Genomic DNA, 26,691 nt, shown 5'->3' with positions numbered 1-26,691 from the left:
CACTTTTATTGGGATGGCTTCATTTGAAGAAAAGGAAAAGAGACAACACCAAGAGACAGACTCTGCTAACAGAGGCGGGGGTAGCCAGGCATCTCTGCCCCATGCTGTGCAGAAAGGGGGGGGGACCCCGGTGCCCCGTCATGTCACTCATTCCTAGAGACCAAGATCTGCTCAAGCTTCAGTTCACCTTTTTGAATACTTGCTTGCAGACCACACCCTCCACTCTCATCTCCTGAAACAAAAACAGATTCTTGTTACTGGCCAAAGCAAGGTCACACTTGGGGCTCAGCATGTCCAGGGGCAGGAACTCTGAAAATACTCCGTGACTGCTATTTTTCCTCAAGAGTTGGTCTGAATGAGACAGTTCCTTGGAGAGTCAGATGAACTGGGTCAGGGGACATCAGTCTTGGCTATGCCCTCTAGATAGAGCTGGCTGGAGACAGATGTGGCTCAGAGCTGACCAACAGGACCCTCGGATGCCTCCTTCCTCCTACTACCCTCAAGGAGCCAAAAGGCTTTAAGAACACCAGGCCTGAGCCCAGGTCAGAGACCGTGCCCTGATTTGCAAGAAATCAGGGCCAGAAGCAAGGCTCAACCCCTAAAGGGCTTAACAGGTCACTGAGACCAGGGTTGCAAACTGGCATGGTGGTTCCAAGCTCCAGCTGCACGTTGGAGTTACCTAGGGAGTTTGAAAAGTGCCTGGGTCCCAGGCTAGACTAGTTATATCAGCATCTCAGTGGGTGGAGTCCTGGAACTGCTATATTAGAAGCTCCCAGGTAGCACTAAAATGCAGCAGGGCAGCCCCTGCTGAATGTCGCCAGCAAGAACGACAGCACGGTGTTTCTACACCTTCCAAGTTCTTATTTTTTTGGCAGGAGGCTGGAAATTTGAATATTTACGTAACATCTCCTAATTTTTAAGTTTTTAGCTGAAAAAGTGTGAAGCCCATGGATGGCCAAATAATAGATGCCTGTGGCCCCTACTTTGTAACCTCTGGCAAAAAGTCACGGAACTTTTGAGCTGAAAGGCCTGATGAAGATCACATAACCCACCCTGATTGCTCTGCAGCTGGGGAAGTGGAGGCTCAGGGTCAGGTCAGGCATTGCAGCCCAGGCTATTAAGCTGCCTCTGAATATGATGTCCTTGTGCCTCTTCTTAGGGCACACACGTCCTGAAGCTCCTACAGACCCTGATCTTGGCAGAAGCCCTTTGTGGTAGCATGGTGTTTTCCAGATGAGGTTGAGGGAAAGAAAGCAGCTCCCCAAAGTACCTGGTGAGTCAGAATAGAACCCTGGTCACCTGAATGTGGCTCCCTTCTCAGAACACAGAGTTCCAAGGGAGCAGGAGTGACGCGAGGTCTCTGCTCAGAGGGCAGGTGGTACTTTAGACCCCCAGGGGCTAAGGCCCCTACTCTGGATGCGGATGTGCTTTTTCCCGATAATGATAGCCTAGACGCGGCTTTAACCAGCGGTCCCAGGCTGGAGGACCGGGTGAGGGAGGGGCCCACACCTGAGCCAAGAAAGGCTTCTCCTCTCCCGACCCAGACTGTTGAGATTGTGAGCAGATAGGGTAGGGGATCCTTGGACATAAAAGAAACCATTTTTGACTGAAGCCATTTTGTGATCTAATGCCTGCCCTCGAACAGGTCTGAGTAAGTAACGATCTTAAGGGAAGTGAAGAAATGCAGGAATCAAGGAAAAGCAGTCAAGGAACTGTGATAAAACAGAGGCTGGGTTCCTTCTCAAGGGATACACATGACAATCTGTGGGTTCTGAAGGAACTAAAGCCCCCACTCAGGTGAAGGATGGACATTTTCTGACCCTTGCAACTTCCACCAATTAAAGCTTGGACTCTGTCGACCTTTGCCCCATCTCAATGCTGAATTCTTCTCTGCTCAAGTGCCTTCATGAATACGCATGAGCCCTTGGCTTAAAACTTCCCCAATTTTGCTGTTTGGGAAGACATGGCTTTCAGAAAAATGCCCAGTGTTCTTACTTGCTGCAAGTAATAAATCCTTCCTTCTCCCAGTCTGTGGCTTGGTTGTATCTTTGGGCTTGACACCCACCAAGAGGTGAACCCAGTTCTGGGGTAACAAGATCATGTCTTGAGAAGCTTAGAGAAGTCGCCCTGGCTCTGGCTAGCCACAATTTGGCATGGTGAAAACGGGTATCATTTGGGAGCACATGTAAGTTCTGTCATCTTCTAGCTGTGTTACTGGGATGTGAGCCTCCACGTCGTCTCCAAAAGAATCACAATAGTACTTGGCCCATATGGTTGCTGAGACAATGGAAAGAGATATGGAATGCTAAAGGTTCCACATCTGATGGTTAGCAGATGCACCTCCTCACCTCCCTCTGATTGGACAGTTGGGTCAGCCCAGACCTTAAACACATTGCTCTGTTTTTAAAATCACTCAAGCATCTGCTCCAGGGCCTTGGAAGAGAAGTTTCAGAGCAAAGCCAAGGCTCAGAAACGGTGCATTTTTCCAAAGTCCACTCAGGCCCCAGCATGACCAGGACCTGTGGGGTCCAGCGTGGCTTACCCACCCACCTTCCCGACCTCCAGAACCTACCAGGTGCAGCTCGTCACCCTCAATCCACTGGGTCCAGCCACGTCCCTCCTTCTCGCCCTTCTGCACACACTCGAGCTTGTCCCCATCCCAGCTCACCGTGGTCTGCCGAGGCAAAAAAATACAGTTGTCATTCTGGAGCCAGCAGCCCCTGGGCTTTGGGGTAGGGGCAGCCCCAACCTTGAGAATCCAGGGTGCGGTCAAGTCAGTTTCATTAGAGAAATCTACAGCCTCGTGCTCCTTGCCCATCACATGCAAATCAGTTTTAAAATTTACAAAAACCTTCATAAATGTAAATGGGTAATTAGGAGAGAAAAAGTCACTGGGGTGGGGCTGACAGTGCAAAGGCTGAGAATGGGGCTGGGGCGGGCACGGATGCGGAACATGCTCAGGAAGCTCCTCAAGATGGGTTCCGTGTCCGGTTCCAGGTTCCAAGGGACCGCGGTGGGGAAAGAGGAGGAAGCAACTTGTCTGCCCTTCTGGTCAGGCCGCCAACCCCTGCCCCCTACCCCACCTTTGAGATCTCACATCTTCCCTGAGCCTCGTGTGCCACCACAGGTACTGGGCGTGCCGATGGCCAGACAGACAGCAGGAGGAGGCCCAGTCTCTGCACATGGATCTACCCAGAAATACAGAGCTGGGAGTGCTGGAATTTAGACGGGAGACAGCCCGGAAGCCCATGGGCTAGAGTGGGACCTGTGAGCAGTGGGCGTCTCCCCTATCTGCAGCTGCCCACCTCCGGTCCATTGAGCTCTGCCCTACCTCCTGGAGAGGTCAGAACCCCATGTGTCCCTTCACTGTGAGGCTCTGAGCAAGTCCATCACTTCTCTGAGCCCCAGTGTCCTCATTTGTCATATGAGGCGGTCAGAGGCCATGAACTCAAGAGGCTTTGGCTACACAGAGGTAAGCTTCTAGGATTCTCGTGTTCCTGCCCTGCTCAGCTGAGAAGACAGTTAGCAATTGCCTGAAAAGGATTTAGGAGAGCAGGAGGAATCTGGGAAGTGGGTGTGGAGTGAGGGGTCCACTCCCTATGGAAGGACCACCTGCCCCTTCCTACTCCACCCCCAGTCTCCAGCCTGGGTTTGCTGATCTCTACCGCCCCCTACTGTTGGGATAAAGCCTGCCGTGAGAGGCGGGCACAAAGGGGACAGGTGGAGCCGGTGTGTCCCCAGTTCCACCCAGGAATCAAGCTGCCCTCTGCTCCCGGAGCCCAGAGGGCGAGGGGCATGGGAGGACTTGGGGTGAGAGCGGCTTCTTTCCCTGGTCCAGAGATCACTTGGGGGGCGCATGTCCAGCCCCAAGCCAGAGGGAAGGTTCCACCTCAGTCAGAGCAGAATGAACGTCTGAGAAGGTGGGTGTAGGGTAAAGGCTACCAATGACCTCAAGCCATAGACAGGATGACCGTTCGCTGAGCGCCTTGTGCACACCCAGCCTGTGAAGGGAAGTGGGGACTGAAATCAACTTTAAGGAGCTCATAAGAACACTTGGCCTCCTCATCAACTGAGCTGCCCTTTATGTTTATTCAGAACTCTCCCCTGCATACAGAGGGCTCCAGATGCACCCAGAGGCCAAGAAAGAACCGTGATGCTCAGTTACAAGAGATACACTTTTGTCTCTACAGGAAACATTAGAGCCAAGGAGCATATTCCTACCCTCCGTCCTAGAAAATGCAAGAAATGCTCAAAAAAGATCACAGTAATAAAAGGAATATTGTAATCTTGCTTCTTCACAGATAATTACTCTAACATTTTGGTGCATTTCTGTCCAGTCTTTTTTTTCTGTATGTATGAAAGTTGAAAGTGTTAGTTGCTCAGCTGTGTTCCACTCTTTGCGACCCTATGGACTGTAACCTTCCAGGATCTCTATGTATAATGTTTTTGTTTTTTAAAAAAGTGGGCTTCCCAAGTGGTAAAGAACCCGCCTGCCAATGCAGAAGACATAAGACACGCCGGATTCAGGGTTGCATTAATTATGGTTTTGTACCCGTTTCTTCATTTAACAGAAGCAATTTTCCACTTTGACAAATATTCTCCATAAGCATTATTTTAATTGTTATGTAGTATTTAGGAAATGGATACAAAATTTGTAAGGCCCAGCCAGCAAAAAATGAAAATGAAGACCCCTTTTTAAAAAATGATTAAGGATGGTAAAGAATCCGCCTTCCAATGCAGATGTAAGATCCCTGGGTTGGGAAGATCCCCTGGAGAAAGGAATGGCAACCCACTCCAGTATTCTTGCCCGGAGAATCCCATAGACAGAGGAGCCTGGCAGGCTACAGTCCTGGGGTTGCAAAGAGTCAGACACAACTGAAGCGACTTAGCAAGCATGCAAGAATTTTAAGACAGTGACAGCAGAGCATTAAACCAAGGCAGGGGCCCTTCTGGGAACAGGAGCCTGTGGAGCTGCCTGATCACAGGCCCATGGAAAGCAGTCCTGGCAGTATTTCCTTGTACATGCACCATTATTTAGCCTGTTACCTATTCTTGGACATTTAGGTTATTTATAATTCTGTGCTACTATAAATAAGACTTCCATGTATACAGTTTTGAACACAATGTTTTGTTAGAATAAATTCTGAGGCAAAAAGCCTTGCATGAAAGAGTAAGCATACCTTTAAGGCTTTTGATAAATATCACCACCTTGATCTCCAGAAGGCTCACACCTGCTTCCCTTCCAACATCAATTTCAGAGAACAAGCTTGAAAGAGATGTTCATTAATGGTAAAGCAGGCTTTGCTCCGGTGCTAACACGTTACCCTTTCCAGATCATTTGGCATCTTTTAATAGGGACCATTTGGATATAGATAATAAAAATACCTTATCAAAAGAATGATGGATGGGGCAATTTCAGGCTTCATGATAGATCTAGGGATTCAGGAAGTAGAAAGCTCTTGGAGTGCAGAGAACTCTTTATTGCTGCTGCTGCTGCTGCTAAGTCACTTCAGTCGTGTCTGACTCTGTGCGACCCCATAGATGGCAGCCCACCAGGCTACCCCGTCCCTGGGATTCTCCAGGCAAGAACATTGGAGTGGGTTGCCATTTCCTTCTCTAATGCATCAAAGCCCTACAAATCAGACCCTCAAAGAGAAGGATCCCAAACACACAAACGCTATGTCAGTTTCCACAGGAGGTACTTTCTCAGCCTAGAATTCTTGTTGACTCTTGACCCTGGGTGAGTTAGGCAGAAAAGAGACCGGTTCTTGTCTGTATTGAAGATACAGGAGAGGCTGAGCTCAGAGAGGTTAGGTGACTTTCTCAGTGTCACCCAGCTAATGAGGAAAAGAACCCGGGCTGGAACATGGGCCTTACATGACGCAGTGTCCTCTTGTTTCCCAGCCCATGCAGGGTACCCAGCAGATGTCTGGTAAATTTTGAGGGGCTGCAGAGAAAACATGGGCATTACGCTAAGACTCTGAGCCGCCCCAAGAAGGAAGACCCTTCAGTTCCGCCCAACCATTGCTGGGTGTGGGTGCCATGCCAGAGTTGGGTCCTGAAGACCCATGCCCCTAAGAGACCACCACAGAGAAGGGGGGACAGTGACATGCCAGGTGGTTATAGCTCAGTGTTGTAGGCGCTGGTGTCAGGGGAAGCACAGAGGCAGGAGGGCCCTCATTCTCGAGGAAATGTGACTAGCTTTCTAAAGCGGGAAGGCATTCCAAACAGTCGTTACAGACAAGCAGGCCAGTGCTGAAGGAGGGCGAGGTAGACAGGGTCATAACCCTGGACTGTAACTGTGACAGTGGCCTAGAGCATGTCTTCAGTGCTTCCTGATGCTGCCTTTGCCCTCACATAGCCCCGGCTCTGGTCTGCTGGTGGAACTCTCACCAAGGGGCCAGAGAGCCTACAGGGCTGTCCTCTGGGTAAAAGAGGCTGGGAAGCTCAGCTCTTGGTGTCTGTCTCCCTCCCATGCTGTATCAGGTTGACCCAGTATTGTCAGCAAAGAACACGTTCCCTGGAGTCAACAGACCTGGCCCCTCTGTCCTGAGCTGTGGGGAATGACCCTGGGCAACAGGAGGAACCTCTCTGAGCCTCGGGGCCCTCATCTATAAAAGAGGGATTCACAATACCTTCTGTGGCAGACTGTTCCATCAGGAACCCCGGTGGGTCATATGATGTTCACATCCTTGGGAAGCCCCCTCCCACACTGATTCTGGCCTTGGTGGTGTGAGTTGCTTTGGCCAATGGGACAGCAGGAAGCACAATACAAACAGTGCTTTCAGAAGCCCTGGGGGTTCACTGGGGGCTCATCCTCTCAGGATCCTCCCTTTTGGGATGGAGCTGCTGTGCTTTAAGGAAGTGCAGGCTATTCTACATGGCATCTGGTCCCGTCACTTCATGGGAAATAGAGGGGGAAACAGTGACAGACTTTATCTTCTTGGGCTCCAAAATCACTGCAGATGGTGACTGCAGCTATGAAATTAAAAGACGCTTACTCCTTGGAAGGAAAGTTATGACCAACCTAGACAGCATATTAAAAAGCAGAGACATCACTTTGCCAACAACAAAGGTCCCTCTAGTCAAGGCTATGGTTTTTCCAGTAGTCATGTATGGATGTGAGAGTTGGACTATAAAGAAAGCTGAGTGCCGGAGAATTGATGCTTTTGAATTGTGGTGTTGGAGAAGACTCTTGCGAGTCCCTTGGACTTCAAGGAGATCCAACCAGTCCATCCTAAAGGAAATCAGTCCTGAATACTCATTGGAAGGACTCATGCTGACGCTGAAACTCCAATAGTTTGGCCACCTGCTGCGAAGAACTGACTCATTGGAAGAGACCCTGATGCTGGGAAAGATTGAAGGCAGGAGGAGAAGGGGACAACAGAGGATGAGATGGCTGGATGGCATCACTGACTCAATGGACATGAGTTTGAGTAAACTCCAGAAGTTGGCGATGGACAGCGAGGTCTGGCGTGCTGCAGTCCATGGGGTCACAGAGTAGGACACAACTGAGCGACTGAACTGAACTGAGGCTCTTCTGTTGGAGTGAAAGACTGCATGATAAGCTCCAGAGGATGAGAAAAAGTGATCACTGTAGGAGAACTTAGGCTCCTCAGCCAAGCCTTCAGCTGAATGCACTCATATGAAGCTGCGAATACCCCATCAACCCACAGAATCATGAGTGAGAGTAAATGGTGGTTGTTTTAACGTCTTACATTTTGGGGTGGTTTGTTAAGTGGCTTTGGATAACGACAAGACCCACTTTACCAGTTTATGCTGAGGATGAGAGAAAATATACATAAATTGCATAGGGCCTGTGTATGGGGCCCTAGGTAATGGTGATCATGACATCCAGAACTTAGATAAGGGTGGGATTCGCTTGTCAAAGTTGAACAATAACTAAAGCATTTGTTTCTTTTTTTTTTTAAGCCTTTCTTTTTAAAGTTGGAGTTTAGAGAAGTGATGGACAAGCTAATTACCATGGCTTAATGTTTCAGAAGCGCCTTCCCTTCCAGAAGACTTGGATCCAAGAGGAGACCCTGCAGGGCTGCCTGCTGACGCGGGTGCCCGGGAGCCCTGTGATGTCTGCTTCCCCTAAAATTTAATTAGTCTTTGTTTAAGTAGAAGAACTATTTGGAGACTCCCCACTGACAGCTGCGGTGGCTCTGAAAATGCGATTGAGTTCTCCCACTTTGCTATTCCCTGTCCATACTTGGTGGACATGGATTTTTCTTTTTTAAGCTTTGTATCCTGTGGGAATAAACCAGCCATTTCCTAGAGGAACAGATTTGTCCTAAGACCAGAAAAGGGGTGGGGAGTCAGGGAGGAGGGTGATCATCTATAAACGCATAAGAGGACAGAAGGAAAGGATGTTGGGAAATGGGTGGGTAACAAACAATGGTTGCTTGTTTTCATATGACACAAAACATAGCTTATGATAACAATCTTTCCCGGAACCCAAGGACTTCTTCTGTGACCTCCCTCTGCGGTGAGCAGCCACCTTTGGCACATCAGGCAAAGCCTGGAATGAGGCTCAGCTTGCACTGTGAATGCAGATCTGAAAGGGTTTTTAAGAGGTCATTCAATTCAGTTTCCCAGCTTGGACACTCATCATGGCTTAATCCTGTAATCAGGGTCTAGTGGGGCACTTTTAGGCAAGAGGATGTTCCTGGTGCTTTTTAAGAGGCACAGGAAGGCAGGTGCCAGTGGGAGCTGAGGTGGGTATGGTACAGATCACAGAGACAGTGTGATGTCCCTCCACCCCCGCACCATGGGCTCTGGGGCCCCTCTTTGGAACTGAAGCCCAGACAAGTCAAGGACAAGGGGAACGTATGGCCACCTTCAGCTCCCCTCCTAACAGTAATTCTCACAGACCATCTGAAGTCTGCAAACGAGCTGCAGACCAAGGTGGCTGGTTATAAAGCAAAGCCGGTTCAACTTTTCTATTAAAAACTAATAACCCCCAACACTTTGGCCTTGTCAGCAACTTTCCCAGAAACACACGCATCGAAAGATGAGTGAAGACAGTCAGTCCTCTGACAGGGGACTGCCACTTCAGAAGTCATTATCCAGTTCCCCTGACCACTTAGAAACCCGAGCTGGCATGGAGGTGACATAGAAAACTCAGGTCCCCCAAGCAGCCTGAGGAAGCTGGTTCCAAGGATGCCTTGAGGCCTCTCACTCCATCTGAGTGACCTGTACTGGCAGTGACAGACCATTCCCACTACATGGACCCAGTGACCTGGCATGAGCCACAGACAGTGAAATTCAACTTTGCTGCCAAAATTTATAACGATCCTTAGAGCCCCAAACATCCACTCCCACAAACAGGGAGATGATGGATCAGTGGTCCTTCTGCACTTGCCCTCCCAGCTCTGGGAGGCCTCTGCTTGGAGGCCTAGGGCTGGACCTGATTGCCTCTGTGGTTCCACAGCCAAGTCCTAAGAGGGGAGGTCTTGTCCGTGATTGGTTCTGCCTGCAAAGGCCAGAGCCCTCCAAAGCCTGTGCTCTTTAAATTTAAGGGGAAAATTGAAAATCCAGACAGTGACTAGACATTTTCTATACATGTTGTGAAAGGATAAAAGATACAAATTGGCCATTCCTCCTGGAGTTTGGTGCTTCACCTTTTGAGGGTTTCTGGGACAAGGAGGATGTTTTTAGACTCTGGTACTGTTAAATATGGAAGTGGGAGGGTAAGAAGGACAGGGAAAGTAAATGAGACCCTACCAAGTGCTGGGTACGGTACTGGGAGCTTTACAGCTCAAGCTTTACAGCTGATCAAAATTAGGCTTGTTAAGTAACCCGGCCAAGCCATCTCAGGGTTAGGGGTTGAGCCATCACTTGAACCCATTTCTTTCTGGCTGACTCCACGAGCTCCCCTGCCCAGGAGGCCAGGCTGGGTGATCTTCTGATCCATTACCAGGGGGCTGGCAATGACTTAAAATTAGCACATTCAGGGGAAAAGCCGATTCATTCTAAAAGCAGGTTAAAACTGGATTAATAAGACCTTAAAACATGAACAAGTAATTAGGTACATAAAAGCCATCAGAAGCAACAGCTACAGACCCGTAAAGCCACAGTAGGCCTCCGTGGGCATGGACAAATGAGATTCCAACACCATGAAGAAGCCAAGAGCAAATGATACCATGAATCTTAGGACAAACAAAACAATGAAATGTTAAATCTTGGCAAGTCATTTTAAAAAGTCCTTAAAAATTCCAGAAAGTACCCAGGATTAATTTTAAAACAACAAACCATCAGAGAGCTCAGGGTCCCGTGAGGCCAACGTTCTGAGGAAGAGGGAGTGAGGCTGGAGAAAGTCATGGGGTTCCCATGGAACTGGGCTCAGTCATTCCAGGGGCTCAGTGCTGAGGATGGCCCGAAGTCTGGGCTGGACCCAAGCTCTGCCATGAAGCAGCTCAGCCTGGAGGGAAGGCAGACATGCCAACTAGCACCAGTGCCACCTGCATCCTGTTTGCTGGGTCCTTCCTGGTGGAAGTAACAGCATCCTGGCATTATTGCCATCATCATCATCCCCCCCAAATCAGGAACTGAATACTCACTGCATGCTGGGCAGGGTATAAAAGTATGGGTCATATCAACACTTTGGCCACATGATGTGAACAACTGACTCACTGGAAAAGACCTGATGCTGAGAAAGATTGAGGACAGAAGGAGAAGAGGGCGACAGAGGATGAGATGGTTGGATGGCATCACTGACTTGATGGACATGACCTTGGGCAAACTTTGGGAGATGGTGAGAGATAGGGAAGCCTGGTGTGCCGCAGTCCATGGGATTGCGAAGAGTCAGGCATGACTTGGCGACAACATATCTGATTTGATTGATTTGATTAACATATTTGATTCCCTAAACCTCTGGGGCAGGGATGCTTCTCCCCAGTTTACTTATGTGGAGACTGAGGCTTTATGGTCACTCAGCCATTGGGACTTCCCTGGTGATTTGGTGGTTAAGAGTCCACCTTCCAGTACAGAGGACATGGGTTTGATCTCTGGTCAGGGAACTAAGATCCCATATGCCCTGGAACAACTAAGTCAGGGCACTACAACTAAACAGCCCACTCGCTGCCACTAGAGGGCCTAATGAAGCCAAAAATAATAGATAACTTTTGAAAAAAGGTCCCCCAGTCATGAAGTGGGGAGATGAGGTCTGACCTCAGAGCGTATGCTCTTGGCTACTGGGCTCTGCATTTCCCTGATATAAGCTGACCCTTGAATGAACAATAAGGTTTTGCATCACAGCTCTGTGTAATCAAGGGCTTCCCTGGAGGCTCAGACAATAAAGAATCTGCCTGCAATGAGAGAGACCGGGGTTCAATTCCTGGGTTGGGAGGATCCCCTGGTGAAGAGAATGGCTGCCCACTCCAGTGTTCTTGCCAGGAGAATCCCATGGACTGATGAGCCTGGCGGGTTACAGTCTATGGGGTTGCAGACTTGGACACGACTGAGTGACTAACAACTGTCACTTTTCTGTGTAAGTGAACAACATTCAGCAAAGATAGGTTGCACACCAGCCTCACATGCTAGAAACAGAAGGCAGGGAAGGTGAAGGTTCTGCTCTAAAGAGCTCACAGACTACTGAAGACAGACAGAGAATTTCTGCAGAACGGCAAGTGCTGCTAGAGGCAGGTGATGGTAACTGTGGAAGTGGGAGGGCACCTCATCAGACTCTGAAGTGGAGACAGAGGTCCATCAGGGAAGGCTTCCTGGAGGAGGTGATGCTGGAATAGATGCCAGAAAACATCAAGAGTTAGGTTAAGAAACAGAAATTGTAAAAGAGGAATGAGGGAATTTCAGGCTAAGAGAATAGCTTGTACAGATGCAGGGAGCTCAGGGGGCTGCATGAGTAAGGCTTCCAAATGGGCTTTGCCTGGCTGGACCCTTCTGGAAAGATACCCCTCAAGAAGACTAATTCCACACCTCCAACCCCAGAATGTACCAGCATCTCTTTTTTCTCACTTCACAACTTTGTGGCTCCAACCCGCCAAACCTGGTACAATAGAAAATCTAAATATTTGCCTATCTGGCAGGCAGAGTTGGCTCTACTACTTGGGCAGGTACAAGGAATTGGTTTATTCCCAAGTCCACCTGCAGTGGAGGTGGAATAAAGGAGGGGCTGTCCTGCCAGAAGGTGCTCAGAGAGGCTCAGAAGAGCAGAGCCTACTCGGGGGAGGCCTCATCTCTTCCATGGGGACTTCTGGCCTCTATTTTTTTGTTTATCTTTCAAAGCAAACAGAAACAAACAATTCCCGGAAGATAAGAGACGGCAACTCAGTAACCAGGGAAGGTCAAGCAGGTCAGGATGTCTTGACGAAGAATTCCTCTGAGTCTATGATACTTTTATCCACTGCAGGATACCAGCCCCCACCTTAGCATCTAAAACAGAGAAAATGCACAGTATTGTTTGTTGACTCAACAGAATAAATAAAATGGCAGAAAACATTCCAGGGGTACTCTTGTAAATTTTCAGGCAATGAACACCCCCCTTTTTTCTTTTACAGATAAGCTGTCCTAGGCAAGGGGCTTCCCTCGTGGCTCAGATGGTAAAGAATCTGCCTGAAATGCGGAAGACCCGGGTTCGATCCCTGAGTCAGGAAGATCTCCTAGAGAAGGGAATGTCTACTCACTCCAGTACTCTTGCCTGGAGAATTCCATGGACAGAGGAGCCTGGCAGGCTACAGTTCATGGGGTCACAATGAGTCAGACACGACTGAGTCACTTTCACTTTTTCATCCTAGGCAATGTGGCTGTTTGTTCTTCCATAAATTAGCCTCATAGAAACAGGTTAGTTTCCAGCCACTTCTCCCTGACTCTGAACCCACAGCCTGCCCATTGCTCCATGGGAACATTTTGCTGCCATGGATACCATTGCCATTGAACCTGGCAGATTGTGTGTGAGGCTGGTCTGGCCATCAGGCAGCAACTTGCCTGACCTAGCTGGGCACTGGTCAGGGACCCAATGACAGCCTTGGACAGAGGCTGGTCTGGACTCCAATCCATCTCCACCTCTTTCTAGCTGGGTGATCCCAGCTATTTACCTTTTGAACTCATCTGCAAAATGGGGCTAATGAGTCCTGCCATAGAACAAAGCCATCAGGAGGAAATGAAACAGGGTTTGGAAGGACTTGTTTTAGAGCTGGACTCTTCTTAGCTCTTGGCCTTGCCCTCCATGCCCCTGTTCTCAGTGGGTGTAAAGAGGCAGGTGCCCCTGCAGCTCAGCCTCTGCACATGTAACCTACGAGCTCTTCTCTCAGTGGCCAGGTGTCTCTTCACACAATACCACCTGCAGAATTTGGCTCCTGGAGGACACAGTTTATAAAGTGAGCGAGTTACTGATAACGGCTCCTCCTGATGGAGCAGTTGACTGCAGGCTTTCCTGCATCTAATCCTCTTTGTGAAGCAGATATCCCTTACTTGATAATTATTCCCATTTCATAGACAAGTGAAGGCATAGGAAGGTGAAGTAACTGGCTAAATGACACCCAATTTGTTAAGCGGCAGAGATGGGACTCCAAAGATGAACTGAACCGATTATGAACCCCAGGCCTTGCCATGAAGGGAAATGGACTGTGGACAAGCAAGAGTTTAGAGGAAGGCCAAGAACAGCTACCCTCGTCCTGGAAGCTGCAGATCTTGGCCAGCAGGGTAGCCTCCACTGCCAGGGAGAATGAGATGAAAGCCAAACCTCTCACCTCCCCTACCAATCCCATCCCAGGACATCGCAGCTTCACTGGGGGACACAGCATTTGAAACTGCAAAAGTCTCACAGAGAAATTAATTCAGAGCCCCGACCCCTTAACATAACAATGCTTCCATCTTTCTCTGGTAACAACCTGAAGTTAGACAGCCTGGATCTAAATCCGGGCTCTACCAGCTAGCTCCCTGATCTCAGACAAATGATATCTATTCATTTCTTATTAATATTTCCTTCAATCTAGGAAGAATTTTGGCATCTTTATCATAGAATTGTGAGGATTCAAAGAATTAATGCATAGAAAGTGTTTAGAATCCATATTACCAACACACATTAGCTAGCTTTTAATGGCAAGTAGATCTCGTAGATATGGTGAATGATGACCACCTATACTGTTTGAGGTTCCACTGTTTTTATACTCATTTCATAAACACACTGGAGCTAGTTGTGCCAAGCACTGGAGATACAAAGGTGTGGGCCCCACTGCTCAGCATCTCAAATGCACTGAGCATCACAGGCACCCTGGGGCAGCACCTGCAGAGAGGGACAAGGAGGCAGAGGGGAGGATGAAGGGGGATGGGAAGTCAGGATGAGGTCTGTGGAGCAGTTAAACCTGGGCTGGTCCTGACCATGAGTAAGTATCCTCCCAGGGAGAGGAAGCAGGAGACTTATGCCAGGGAAGAGTGCAAAGAGGTGCAAAAGAGGATGGTGTGTGCAAATGGTGGGATGGGGCTAAGTGAAAGGTGTGAGGCGAGTGTGGGGCTGGATAGGCAAGCGCTGCCATGTTCTGAGGTCCTGAATGCTGTCTGGATTTTGCCCATCAGCCCTGAGGAGACTCTTGGGATTTTGAGCTGGGGAGTAGAAGTGTGATCCATTTCTCTTTTTATTAAAATTTTTTTTTTGCCCATTCCACGCAGCATGTGAGATCTTAGTTTCCTGACCAGGGATTGAACCCTTTCACCCTGCATTGGAAGTGTGGAGTCTTAATCACTGGACTGCCAGGGAAATCCCTATTTCCCTCTTCAGAATGTGAAGGATGGTAGAAGGGAGATTAGTGTGAAGATACTGGAGTAATTAAATGAAATTCTCCGTGGAAAGTGCTGAGCCTGGCACATACTAAGGGTAAGAGATGTTAACTGTTATTATTATTACAGGCAAGAGATACTCAGACGATGGTGAAAAGGGAGAGAGAGATTAAGAAGCAGAATCTATGGAACTTGTGGATGGGTTGTCCATAAACACTTTCCATTTATCTTCACAGCAATCACTTTCATGGCTACACAGTGGTCTATGGAATTAAAAGCCCACAGTCACTCTAAACAGCTGCTGCCCCAGGCGTTTAGGGACAATAGCAGGAGGCAGCCTGTTGTGTAAACCACACAAAGTTGGGAATCAGAGGTCTGAAGTTGAATCCTGGACTATGGTTAACCAGGAGTGTGACCCTGGCAGGACCATGGGCCCCTGTCTGTTAAAAAGAAGAGTACCTCTCGGCTCTAGGATTGTTGGAGGACTGAATATATAACACATTATACATCAGGCACTAGGGTAGAGCCTGCCGTACATAGCCCTCAGAGGGTGGCTCTGATTCTATGGACTGTTGGGGATTATTACTGCCAGCTTCTACAATTTTCTTTGTACAAATATTAATAGATACAGCCTATCTTCTGAATGATTTTCCTGGAATGTAATTCCATAAGTGGATCTCTGAGTCAAAGAATAAGATGATTTTTCTGACTCATTGAACACTGGATTCCTCCCGCCACCCACCCTCCCCTGCCCTCACCCCCGGCCCGCCCTGCTCATTTTCTGAGTGCAGGGCCAGTTTTACTGTAAGGTTGGCAAAGACCGATTTTGCAGGCTGGGTTCTCCCCCTAGTCCTGACTTTATGTTCTTCACACTCGTCTTGCTTTATAGTTTTCCCCCAGACTATGTTGTCCTTGGACCCTCAGGTCAAGAAAGAATGGAGGGAGGGAAAAAGGAATCTAAGCTATTTGCATACTATAGGAAACAAGTAGAGTCTTTAGGTATTTAACCAAAATAACTGTTCTCTCATGGTAGAAATTCAGGTGGCATGAGGTGACCTGGGGTTCCTCTTTGAGGACAAGGGGTGGTGTGTGTGAATGTGTGTGTGTGATGCTCTAGCACAACTCCATTTATACAACACAGACAGCTACAAAAATGCTTCCCAGGGAGGAAGCTTTTGTGAATCAGGCACAGTCTCTGCTGTCAGAGGAGCTTCTAGTCAACTTGAAGTCATACAGGAATAAATCCCCAAGCCCAGGTGAGATGTCTGCCAATGCTGATTTCCAGGCAGACTTCCGTGGAGAAAGGGGAGTCACGTTTACAGCCTCTGGGTGCCTGGAGGGGGTTTCCCAGTTCCAGGTCCTGTGCAGATAGGGGTCTGGGTTCACTTATGAGGGCCTAGAAATCCTGAGTGACTGGGGTGGTAAACCAGCAGAAAGGAGGCTCCCACGCTGAGCACACATGCACAAACAGTTTCAGCTGTGTTTAGACACAGTGTTCAGACCCGTCTATCTGGGACTTTTGGAGGTGGGTACAACAGGGCTGAAGGTGAAGCCCTGAATCACTCCCAACACCCTGAGGCTGTCCTTCTCCCCTTCAACCCCCTCCCAGCCTCTCATGTGGGGCCTGCCTTGGATGGGCAGCCCAGGGAGGTGGAGCTCCCTCTCTGCCTGCAGAGACCCATCTCCAGGCACCACACACCCTCTCCCACCCACTCAGAGTCCTTGTGGGCTCAGCTGCTGCTTGAGATTAGTCAGAAACAAGAGCCCAGTACTAGCAGACCTCCAAGCTTTAGTCAGAGAATAATATTCCAACTCCCACTGTGTACTCACAATACACCAACACTGTGGTAACCGCTTAGCTTGCATTTAGCACATAGAATTTTGTAAAGTATCTGCCACCTGATGTGCTCTCTTAGAACCTTGCCACATCTGCACTGAGATGTGGAGTCCATGTTCCCTTCCTTGGGAAGATGGGTGGGCCTTTGGGACTGCCTGAACCAACAGAGTATGGCAAAATTCTTTCTATATGACTCCAGAGGCTAAGTAGATTATAAGAACATCATATACTTCTCCTTTATTCTCTCGGCCCCCTTTATCTTGGAACCCAGTTGCCATGTTGTGAGGAAGCTCAAGCAGCGAGTAGAGAGTGAGTATGAGTGAGCCATCTGGAAAGTGGGCCCTCCGATGCCTCACAGATGTGGCACACAGCAGGGACCAGCCTGCTTTTTTGAGCCCTGCCCAAATTGCAGATTCATGAAGAAAATAAAGAACTGTTATTGTTTTGGAGTCTTGGAGCACTAAGTTTTGGAGTGGTTTGTTACATAGCAATAGAAATTTGCGATAATTCATCACCACATAGTTTTCACAACAATCCTATCAGTGGTACTGTTAATATCTTTGGCTCCTGTTTACAAATGAGAACACTGAGGTCCAAAGAGATAGAGTATGTTCCCAAAGGAAACACAGCTGGAGGGTGGACCCAGGATTCAAATCCAGGTCCATCTCAAAGCCAAGACTCCCAGTTGCTCTGTTGTATCCTGGACTTGTCCAGCTGCACACACTGTTGGTGTCACTTACTCGGACCCTGAGTCACAAACCATCGTGGGCTGCTGCAAGTTTGGTGTCTCCAGGCATCCACATGGACTGGAGGGCATCTCTCCACTTTCATTCAGTCTGCATCAACGGGCACCCTTAACTCCAGCACACTGAACCATGAAAAGAATATCATCGGAACCTGGGCATGGGCCAGCCCACTTCCTCATTTCTCTTTCTTAGTAGTTATCATAAGCATGCTCTTTGAACCCACAGCAACAGCATCAGTCAGGAACTTGTTAGAAGAGCTCTTGGTTCCTACTCGAGACTTTCTGAATCAGAAAATCGGGATGCGGGGCAAGTTTAAGTTTGAGAACTACTGCTCTAACTCCTACGTGGTTCTTAACCTATGATCTGTAGGAGTCTATGTCACAAGATGTTTTTAGATGCAAGCAACAGGAAAACTGCAAAACGCTTCAGGGGAAAAAGAAAGGGAACATACTAGCTGGTTCAAGGATGTGAGAAGTCTCGGAATGGTGTTGTATCAGGAGTTCCAGCAGCCCTCCAGTGTCGTGGTTTCTCTCTCCCTCTCTCTTTCTCGGTTATTTCTGCTTATCTACTGGCCTCATTTTATTTTTTCCTTCTGTTCGATTTTTCCTGCAGCCATGGAAGGTGGCAGGAAACATACGACTGGCCCAGTCACACACACAATCACGGGACAGGCCACAGGACACTGTCACGGCCCTGGTTTAAGGTGCTCAACCCAGGAGAGATGACATACTGGGATTTGCAGCTTCACCAGAACCCACAGGTAAGTAGGGGTCATTCCCACGAGAAAGAAGGTCCTTCTTTGGGTGGGCAGCAGAGCAATGTTGATGAGAAAAACAAATAGTTGTAATCCTCCAGTAAACATGTGGCCATCACAAGAGCACTGCCTGCAGGCCAGGGTCTCAGAGGGATTTCCCCCTGCTTGTTGGACATAGTATAGTGGCTTCACAAGGCCCTATTTCCTGTGCTATCACCCTAGTCCTCAGAATGTGCTGTGAGCCAGGTGGAGTGGCAATCACAATGCCCATTTAGCAGATGTGAAAACAGAGGCAGTGTGTTCAGTCACTTAAGGTCACTTTGTTAACTAAGTAAGAGGGGAGGATTCAAAACCAGATGTCTGCCTCTAATACCAGCACTCCTTTCTCCACACCCCCAAGCCTTCTCACCACTCTCTTCCAGGTTGTGATGAGGATCACAATAAGGAATTGAGGTGCTGGTCCTTAGCAGAGCTCCATGAAAGATTTTGTAATGTAAAGTGTTATAAACAGACAAGTTGGAATCCTTCCTCTGCCACCAGCTGACTGAGTGACTTTGGGCTAAAAAGATTCCTCACCCGGGAGCCTCAGATTTCCATCTGTAAAGTGGGCATAATGTTACTTACTGAACAGCATTTGTTGTGGGGACCAAGAGAGAAAAAAGTGCTAAAATCATCAGGGGCAGGCATGGCACTTGTTAAGGATTTAGCACACGTTATTTCCCTTTGTTCCTAACAAAACCCGAAACCTAACAAACAAGTGTGATTCTTGAAAGCTACTTTGTGAATTTTATTTGGGTTGCTTTAATTCTCCTTTTTGTAATCCTCAAAAGCATGCTGCAGACACTCATTTCAAAGGTCGAAGAACTTTAGCTAAGACATGAAAGACACTCTGTGTTTCCTTCCTGGAAAGGACCCAGCCAAATGCTGGGGCCCTGATCTGGGCAGGGGTGGCTCTCAGAAAGTTCTCAAACCCAGTGGCATTCTCAGCTCTGCAGCCCAGGGAGTGAATTCTGCCATTGACACCGTGTTTTTGTTTTTTAAAAAATAAGAATCAAAGAAATCTGTTAATGAATCAAGAATAGGATCAGAAAGCTGGCAAAAGAGTTTAAGCCAAACTGTTAACAGAGGTTTGGCAGATACTTAGATGCATGAATGGATGGATGAAAGTAAGTCAAGGAGGGAAGGAAATGAAACATGTAAGTGCTGATATAGAAAGATGCTGAAGAAATATTATTGAGAAAACAATGTACAAAGAGGTAGATCTTTTCTTTCTTCCCTCTTTTCTTTTTCTCCTTTCTTCTTTCCCTCCCTCCCTCCTCTCTCTCTCTGTTTCTCTTTCTGTCTTTTCTGGCTTTTGGTAGAAATATTGACCAATTTGGGGGGAGCTTCCCAGGTGGCTCAGTGGCAAAGAATCCGCCTGCTAATGCAGGAGATGTGGGTTTGATCCCTGGGTCGGAAAGATCCCCTGGAGAAGGAAATGGAAGCCCATTCTAGTATTCTTGTCTGGAAAATCCCATGGACAGAGGAGCCTGGAGGACTACAGTTCATGGGATCGCAAGAGTCACAACTTAGTTCACTAACAACAATTGACCAATTATCTACTCAATAGCTGCAGAGCTGCTGGCTTCTATATTTGAGGAAGATTTTGGGACAGACCAGCCAGAAACAGTAGCAGTGATTACCTCTGGGGAGTGGGAATGAGGCTGAGTAAGGAAGGGGCCTTTCTTTCTCAGTCCACTTTCTCCTGTGCTGTTTGAATTCTTTTTTTTTTTTCTTTTACCATAAAAACAGACAGCAGCAACAGAAGGCTGGAAGCGGAAGGCAGGCTCTGTGGAAGGGGTCATCCTGAGTTCAAGGCTGGAGCTGGAAGCCAGGCCTCTGCCTGGGAGGAGGAGCCCGCTCCTGAGTGAACAAAGCTGCAGTTTCCCTGGGGTCCATGGTGGGATGACAATAGGCCCTTCTGCCACCAGCACACAGAGCCAGGCTTCTGGCTGAGACCCTGGCCGAGGTTCGTCTTCTCCCATAAAAGCAGCTCGTGCCGGGGGAGCTGGAATCAAGAGTCAGATCATTCTTTGCGCTGAGGGGCTCCTTGGCCTGGGTGTGGGGAACAGTATTTGAAGTGAAAGAGCACCTCTCTTTTGGCAGGTCCCCCACTCTGCCAAAGCCTCCATCTGCTAGATTCAATAAATAATATTGGTTTCAAACTGGGCCTGCAATTTCATTTTAATGGATAAAGGCATGTAGGAGGTGGTGGAGAAAAGCTGGACCCAGGCTTGACACATTTCCACCAAGATGACAGCGCTGACTGCTTGCGGTCATGTAAAGATCTGAACACAACCAACTGGTAATGTGAGCTGAGTGATCCTGGGCTCCACAGATCTGAGTCCCTCCACCCATCAGCCTGGGGAGAGACCGCAGAGCCATTTCAGGTGGTGCTGGACATGGCTGCCATGTCCAGAGGGGTCCAGGAATGGGCTAAGCCATCCGGTGGCATGTGGCCCTCTACACTGGGCCTAAAAACTATCGCTGAGTGTTTTCCACTTTTTCTAGAGATGCAGTTACAGAGAGGTCTCTTTTCTCCAAAGTGGTGGTTCTCAAGGTTTAGTTCAACCAGAACCACCTGGTGGCTTATCGGAATCCAGATTGTAGGCCTTGCCCGCAAAGTTCCTGGTCTGGGAGGCCAGGGGTCTGGCTGGAAAAATCTGTTTTTCTAACAAGTCCTCACACACTGCTGCTGCTGCTGATCTCAGCTCTGGGAACCACTGCTCTCAGGAACGCACAACGCAAACAATGATAAATGGCTGTTTGATCCTGGACTTCAGGTAATGGAGTGGGCAAGAGCTGGGGAAAAGTGGAAAAGGTCCCATCAAATGGGAGCAACTGCGACCATGTTCCGGGGATCTACATGGCACAGAACTAAAAGGGCACCCAGCCTTTTCAGCAGTCTTGATTCTGTTGGGGTATGAACAGCCAGGATTATGGATTTTTCTATGACATAACAATCTTTGGCAATCACTGGCAATTGGCTCTGAAATTTGTCAAACACGGTACAAGCCAAACAAAACACATCTGCAGGCCGGATTTCATCCTCTGGCTGCTGTTCTAGAAGACAGATAAGGTTTCCAGGGAAACATGCAGGAGCAGAGCTCTCTGGGCCCTTTGGGGAGGATGGCAGCCCGACCACGCCTCTCCCAGGCTCTCTGGCGCCCATCTGGTCACCTCCAGGCCCCCTACTGGGGCCCCAGCACTGCCCTCTTCTCCAGCCACACCCTATACTCTGGCCACATGAAGTCTGTGCAGGCTGCACCTCTTTCCCTGATAAAACCCCTCACAGCCAGGCCTTCTCTGACCTCTGGGCCCAATTCTTACTTGTCCTTCAAGGCTCCCCATGGCTCCAGGGAACCCTCCTTGACCACTGCCTGCTCGTCGCCCTACCAGCCCTGTGTTCCCAGTCCACTGTGCTTCCACCACTGCACTGGGTGGCAAAGGCTTGAGGATGTGTCTGGCTCCTCCACTGGCCTGGGTGCCTTTGTGTCCCCAGGCTGAGCCCAGGGCTGGTGTGGGACAGGTTTGAAATAGCAAGTACCAACTGCTGTTGGAGAAGACACTTGAGACTCCCTTGGACTGCAAGGAGATCAAACCAAATCTTTTAGGATTGACCCAAAAAGAAATCAACCCTGAATATTCATTGGAAGGACTGATGCTGAAGCTGAATCTCCAATACTTTGGCCAGCTGATGCGAAGAACTGACTCATTGGAAAAGACCCTGATGCTGGGAAAGACTGAAAGCAGGAGGAGAAGGGGATGACAGAGGATGAGATGGTTGGATGGCATCACTGACTCAATGAACATGAGTTTGAGCAAGCTCTGGGAGAAGGTGAAGGACAGGGAAGCCTGGTGGGCTGCAGTCCATGGGGTTGCAGAGTCAGACACAATCGAGTGACTGAACAACGATAAAAACAAGAGCTATTCTCTTGGCCTTGGCTTTGTTCTCATCCTTTCTGTTGTCTGCCAATTTCCTGCCTATCCTAAGCCACTGCTGAGACTCCACTTTCTGCAGGAATAGCTTCTGACCTCCCAGACCTGGGGGTCCTTCTCTGCCTGTCCCTCTCCATCAGCACACCATCTCAGTATGATCGGCTGCTTTGGTCTGTTGCCTCCCATTACACTGAGCTCCAGGAGGGCAGGACTCCCGTGTGATTCATGTCAGTAACACGAGGGCTGCAAAGATAAACACCAATGAAATGCTTGTAGGACCAAGAAAGGAATGAACATAATAGGTGAAAATGAGCTACCTGTAACGTGCTGGGAAGAACGTGTTAGAATGAGGCCAACTGAAGCTGAGAACTGGCTTCCTCCAGCCACAGCTCCTCCTGCTGGGTGCAGAGCACGGGGAGCAGAAGGGACATTATCTTTGGCTACCACCTTGCTCAGAACCGCCCTGGCCTGGGCTATGTGGCCTCTTGCAGGCAGCTCCCCTCCATTCACAAGGGCAGGCTAGATAGTTGCTATCATTGTATTATCCTGCACCCTCCCCTAGCCATGCTCTTCCCTGTGGCTACCCAATACGACTGGACAGCTGGGAAGAAGGACTTCTCTGCAGTCAGTGGCCAAAGGAAGGCTAGAGCAGAGAGAGGGCAGTCCATCTTCTCCATTCGCAACAGCAAGGTGAGTGCCTGCTGTCTACTCGAGAGGGGGCCTCCCTGAATCCTGAGACAGCAGACGTGACCGTGAGTCCTCACCCAGTGTCACCGAGTTTGCCCAACTGCTGGGCTCCCTGATCTGTTCACCTATGGCAGAACTAATGGCTAAGAAAAGAGGGTGGCCAAACCCTTCCCTCCCTCCCTCCTGCCCACCCACCCACCCACCTTCCCATTTTCTGTTACAGTAAGTTGTGACGTCACCACCTCCAGAACTCCTTCTGGGATCCCCTCCTCTGGTGCTTCCCTTTGTCACCACTGATCACACTGTGTTCTGAGTCTCTGTGCATCTGTCTGCACCACAAAGACTGTGAGTTCCTGGACATCAGAGATTGCGACATGTTCCACTGGGTCAGACCACTTGCACACCCTCCCTCGGCCACTTAGTTAATCCACCAAGGTCACACAACAAGAAATCTTGCCTTGGTTTTCTTGTCTGTAAAATGGGGTTAAAATCAGTGTTGTGAACATTCAGTGAGTTAAAATAAAATCGGAACAGTACTTCAGCACTCAATGAGTACAGGCATGCCTTGTTTTATTGTACTTCGGAAATACTGTGGGTTTTTATTTTGGCCATGCTGCTGGGCATGTGGGATCTTAGTTCTCTAACAAAGGATTGAACCTGCATTGGAAGTGCAGGGTCTTAACCACTGGACCACTCGGGGAGTCCCTGATGATATTGCGCTTTTTAGATTGAAGGTGTGTGGCAAATTTGCATCAGACAAGTCTATTGATGCCATTTTTCCAACAGCATTTGCTCACATTTGGTCTCTGTGTCACACTTTGGTAATTCTCCCAGTATTTCACACTTTTTCACTATTTGTTATGGTGATCTGTGATCAGTAATCTTTGACAGTACTATATTGCAAAAAGATTACAACTTGCCCAGGGCTCAGATGATGGTGAGCATTTCAGTTAAGGTGTATACACTGTTATTTACACATAATATAATTGCAAATTTAATAAACCACAGTCTAGTATAGCCGAAAGTTTTATATGCACTGGGAAAATGAAAACTCTGTATGACTCGCTTTATTTCGATGTTCATTTTATTGTGGAGTTCTGGGGCTGGACCTGCAATCTCTCTGAGGTCTGCTTGTATTAACTAGTATTACCAGGTGATCAATAAATGCTTCATGCATTAATGGATGAGAGTGGGAATGAAAGAGCAAAGATAATTAGCCGAGCAAGTATAAGCCAGCACATTCCAGAAGTGGCAATGACCCAAAATAAACAGAGATGCTTGCTGTGCCTTCTAAGTACCTCAAGAGTCCGCTGGGGACAAGGACTGTTCTCACATTCGGTTCCAGGCAAGGAGCCAGGGACCAGACCTTGGGCAGTGGTCCGACAGGCAGGGCCCCCACTTCATCAAGGCGGACTCTGACTGCAAGCCCCCTTTCCCACTGTGAGCCTCTGAGGATTAAGAGGCCCTGGGCGTTTAGAAGCATGACCTGGCATCTCACTGCAACCACAGTGTTCTCTCCCTCCAGTGGCCTCTCTGAGGATCCGCCTTGCCAGCCACCCCCTCTTCCGCCACTATTCCGAGTGTGATCACTGACTTCTGATCCCCTTCAGATGAGTCAACAAGTCAGGAAGGGTGAGTCATCCTGGCCTGGGGCTCTTTATCCCCAGACACCGGCACTCCTTCAACCACAGTCAACCAAAGGCCAGGCACCGGGTTCCGCAAAGGCTACCTACAGAGGAGCTTAGCCCAGAGCAGGAGTCTGGGCCTCAAAGTCCCACCTCTTCAATCTCTTCGCCCGGGAGCCTCAGTCATTGAGAAATATGAGCTTAGTAATCCCTCCTGCACTGTGGAGTAAAACAGCTGGCACAGTGCAAGGCATGGAGTAGCCCCTCAGTGAAGGGTGGGAAGGGACGGGGAAGAAGAATGAGGAGAATCTCATCAGGAAGCAAGGCAGGACCCTAGGTCTGGACCCACGACTGTGAGAGCGAGGCAGACGGCGCCCTGACCTCCCAGCGATCCCCAGGATGTTGATGGAGGCCCAAGGCTGACCTTCCGGAGGCAGCGTGGTGGCGCTAATTGGGGTCTCCAGGTCACCAACTTCCCACCCTTGTTTACGGCTTACTCCCCTCCTCCACTGCGGCTCCTTCCGGCCTGGGCTGCAGGGGCACTGACCCACTGAGTAGGTGCTGGCTGCGAGGTTCAAAGGCAGCCAGCCGCCTGGAAGCAGTGGAAGATAGGGAAGGCACTGGCCGGGAGCCAAACCCCAGTTTGGGGATGAGGAGGGGCAGGGCAGAAGGCATAGATCACAGTGCCCCCTGCTCCCTAAAGTGACTTCATGCTCTGCCATGTAGAAAGTTTACACTTGAAAAAGGTTGCCTATGTTTGGTCTTGCCTTCCTCCCTTCTCTCCTTTCTCCTCCATGCTACGGTACAGATAGAGTCAACAGATTTGCCTGGAATTCCTGCCCAGCCCTGCCCTAGCTGTGCTACTCCAGGCACATCTCTTTGAGACTGTTTCCTCATCTGTAAAATGGGCATCCTCAGACCTCCCTCAAGGGTTGTGATGATTGGATGAAGTCAAGCATATAAAGAAAGCATTGGCTCAAAGCCAGGACATGGTAGCCAGTCAACAAGCCACAGCTTTCCTGTTACTGTCTGGTTAGGATGTAAGGGGAACTTGATGAGTCAGGTGCTGCCTACCTTGGGGGGCTGGGACTGGGAACATCTCCGGCCCCTCAGAACACAGGGCCCTTGCTCCCCTCTGGGATCACCGAGCCCACCTTTGTCAGGAACCCTGGGAAGGAGATGCGCAGGCAAACGCAAAGCCTCACCATGCACTTGCGGTCGTCTATGCCCGTCAGATCCTCCTCAAACTCCTTCCCAACCTGGAAGTCCATGATGTAGTTCCTAAAAGTGCTCAGCGTGCGGATGATCATGTGGTCGCCCTCCTGCACGATCTCTTTGTCTGGCTTCAGCAAGTTGGCGATTTTGCGCAAGGCCACATTGACATCTGCAGAGAGTGCCAGGGTAGAGAGCTGGCTGAAAACATTTGGAAAACTGCTGCCAAGGTAGTGGGGCCCTACGAGCCTGCTCCCCCCGCGCCAAGAAAACAGCTGGAGTTCCTTGCTCCATTAACACGGCCTCTGCGTGCAGCTGGCTTGTCCTTTTCTTTCTTTCCTTTTTTTCCACAACAAAGTTTTCTGCCCTACGCTAAACCTTTGAAAACAAAAACTAGCCAACCAAGCCCAACTTTTCTAATGAAATCCTCCACGTCGAGAGCCAAATATCAGACACTGACCACCATGAACCCAAACAACCCCCGCCCCGTCCGCGGCCCGGGTGCTCTGGCCGGCGGTAAGGCCTAACCGAGGCAAGGCAGATGGGCGGCCGGCTCGGAAGGGCGCGGGGATCCCACCCTCAGACGTCTGGCCGGGCGCCCGGGCAGAGCGCGGCGGGCAGCGCTTACCCAGCGCGCGCAGGTACTCCTCGAAATTCTCGTTGGCCAGCATCTTCCAGTACCCGGTAAAGTCGACCGGCATTTCGGGGGGACGACTGGGGCCCGACGGGGACCGAACGGGCCGGAGTAGATGTGGGCAGGCGGTGCGATCTGGGTGGTGGGCGGCCCGGAAATGTGCGTCCTGCGGAGGCAGGGGGCTCTCGGGGCGGCGACAGCTGGATTGCAGGCGCGCACAAAGCCGGCGGGAGGACCCATCGCAGCGGGCGCTCCGCCCCTCTCAGTGGGGCGGGGGCGGGAGGGCGGAGGGCCAGGTTCCTCAGACCTTCAGTTCGCTTCCCTGGGAGGGAAAGGGAGAGGAGGTGAGGGTGAAGGGTGCTTAAATGATTCCAAACTCTTAGGTTCCTGCGGATTCCTTCAGACGCCTTGAACTTTTCACATTCAGCGGCCACTTGAGGATTGGGAAAGTCTCGGGGCTGGCTGGAGTAACTAGGGAA

At 49.5% G+C, this 26,691-nt stretch overlaps 1 protein-coding gene across 1 annotated transcript; it reads right to left on the bottom strand.

The window, feature by feature from the left end:
* On the bottom strand, positions 1–26,452 carry RBP1 (retinol binding protein 1). Its single transcript, XM_068979256.1, is given in 5 exon segments — positions 1–232; positions 2,573–2,674; positions 25,572–25,750; positions 26,207–26,398; positions 26,401–26,452. Coding segments are annotated over 5 exon segments (579 nt in total). The 3' UTR covers positions 1–178.
* Positions 26,453–26,691: the final 239 nt, after the last annotated feature.

The sequence above is a fragment of the Capricornis sumatraensis genome, chromosome 1, assembly GCF_032405125.1.
Source record: "Capricornis sumatraensis isolate serow.1 chromosome 1, serow.2, whole genome shotgun sequence".
NCBI classification, from domain to species: Eukaryota; Metazoa; Chordata; class Mammalia; order Artiodactyla; family Bovidae; genus Capricornis; species Capricornis sumatraensis.
The sequence above is the reverse complement of the archived record's forward strand: the minus strand, read 5'-3'. Positions and strand labels throughout refer to the sequence as shown.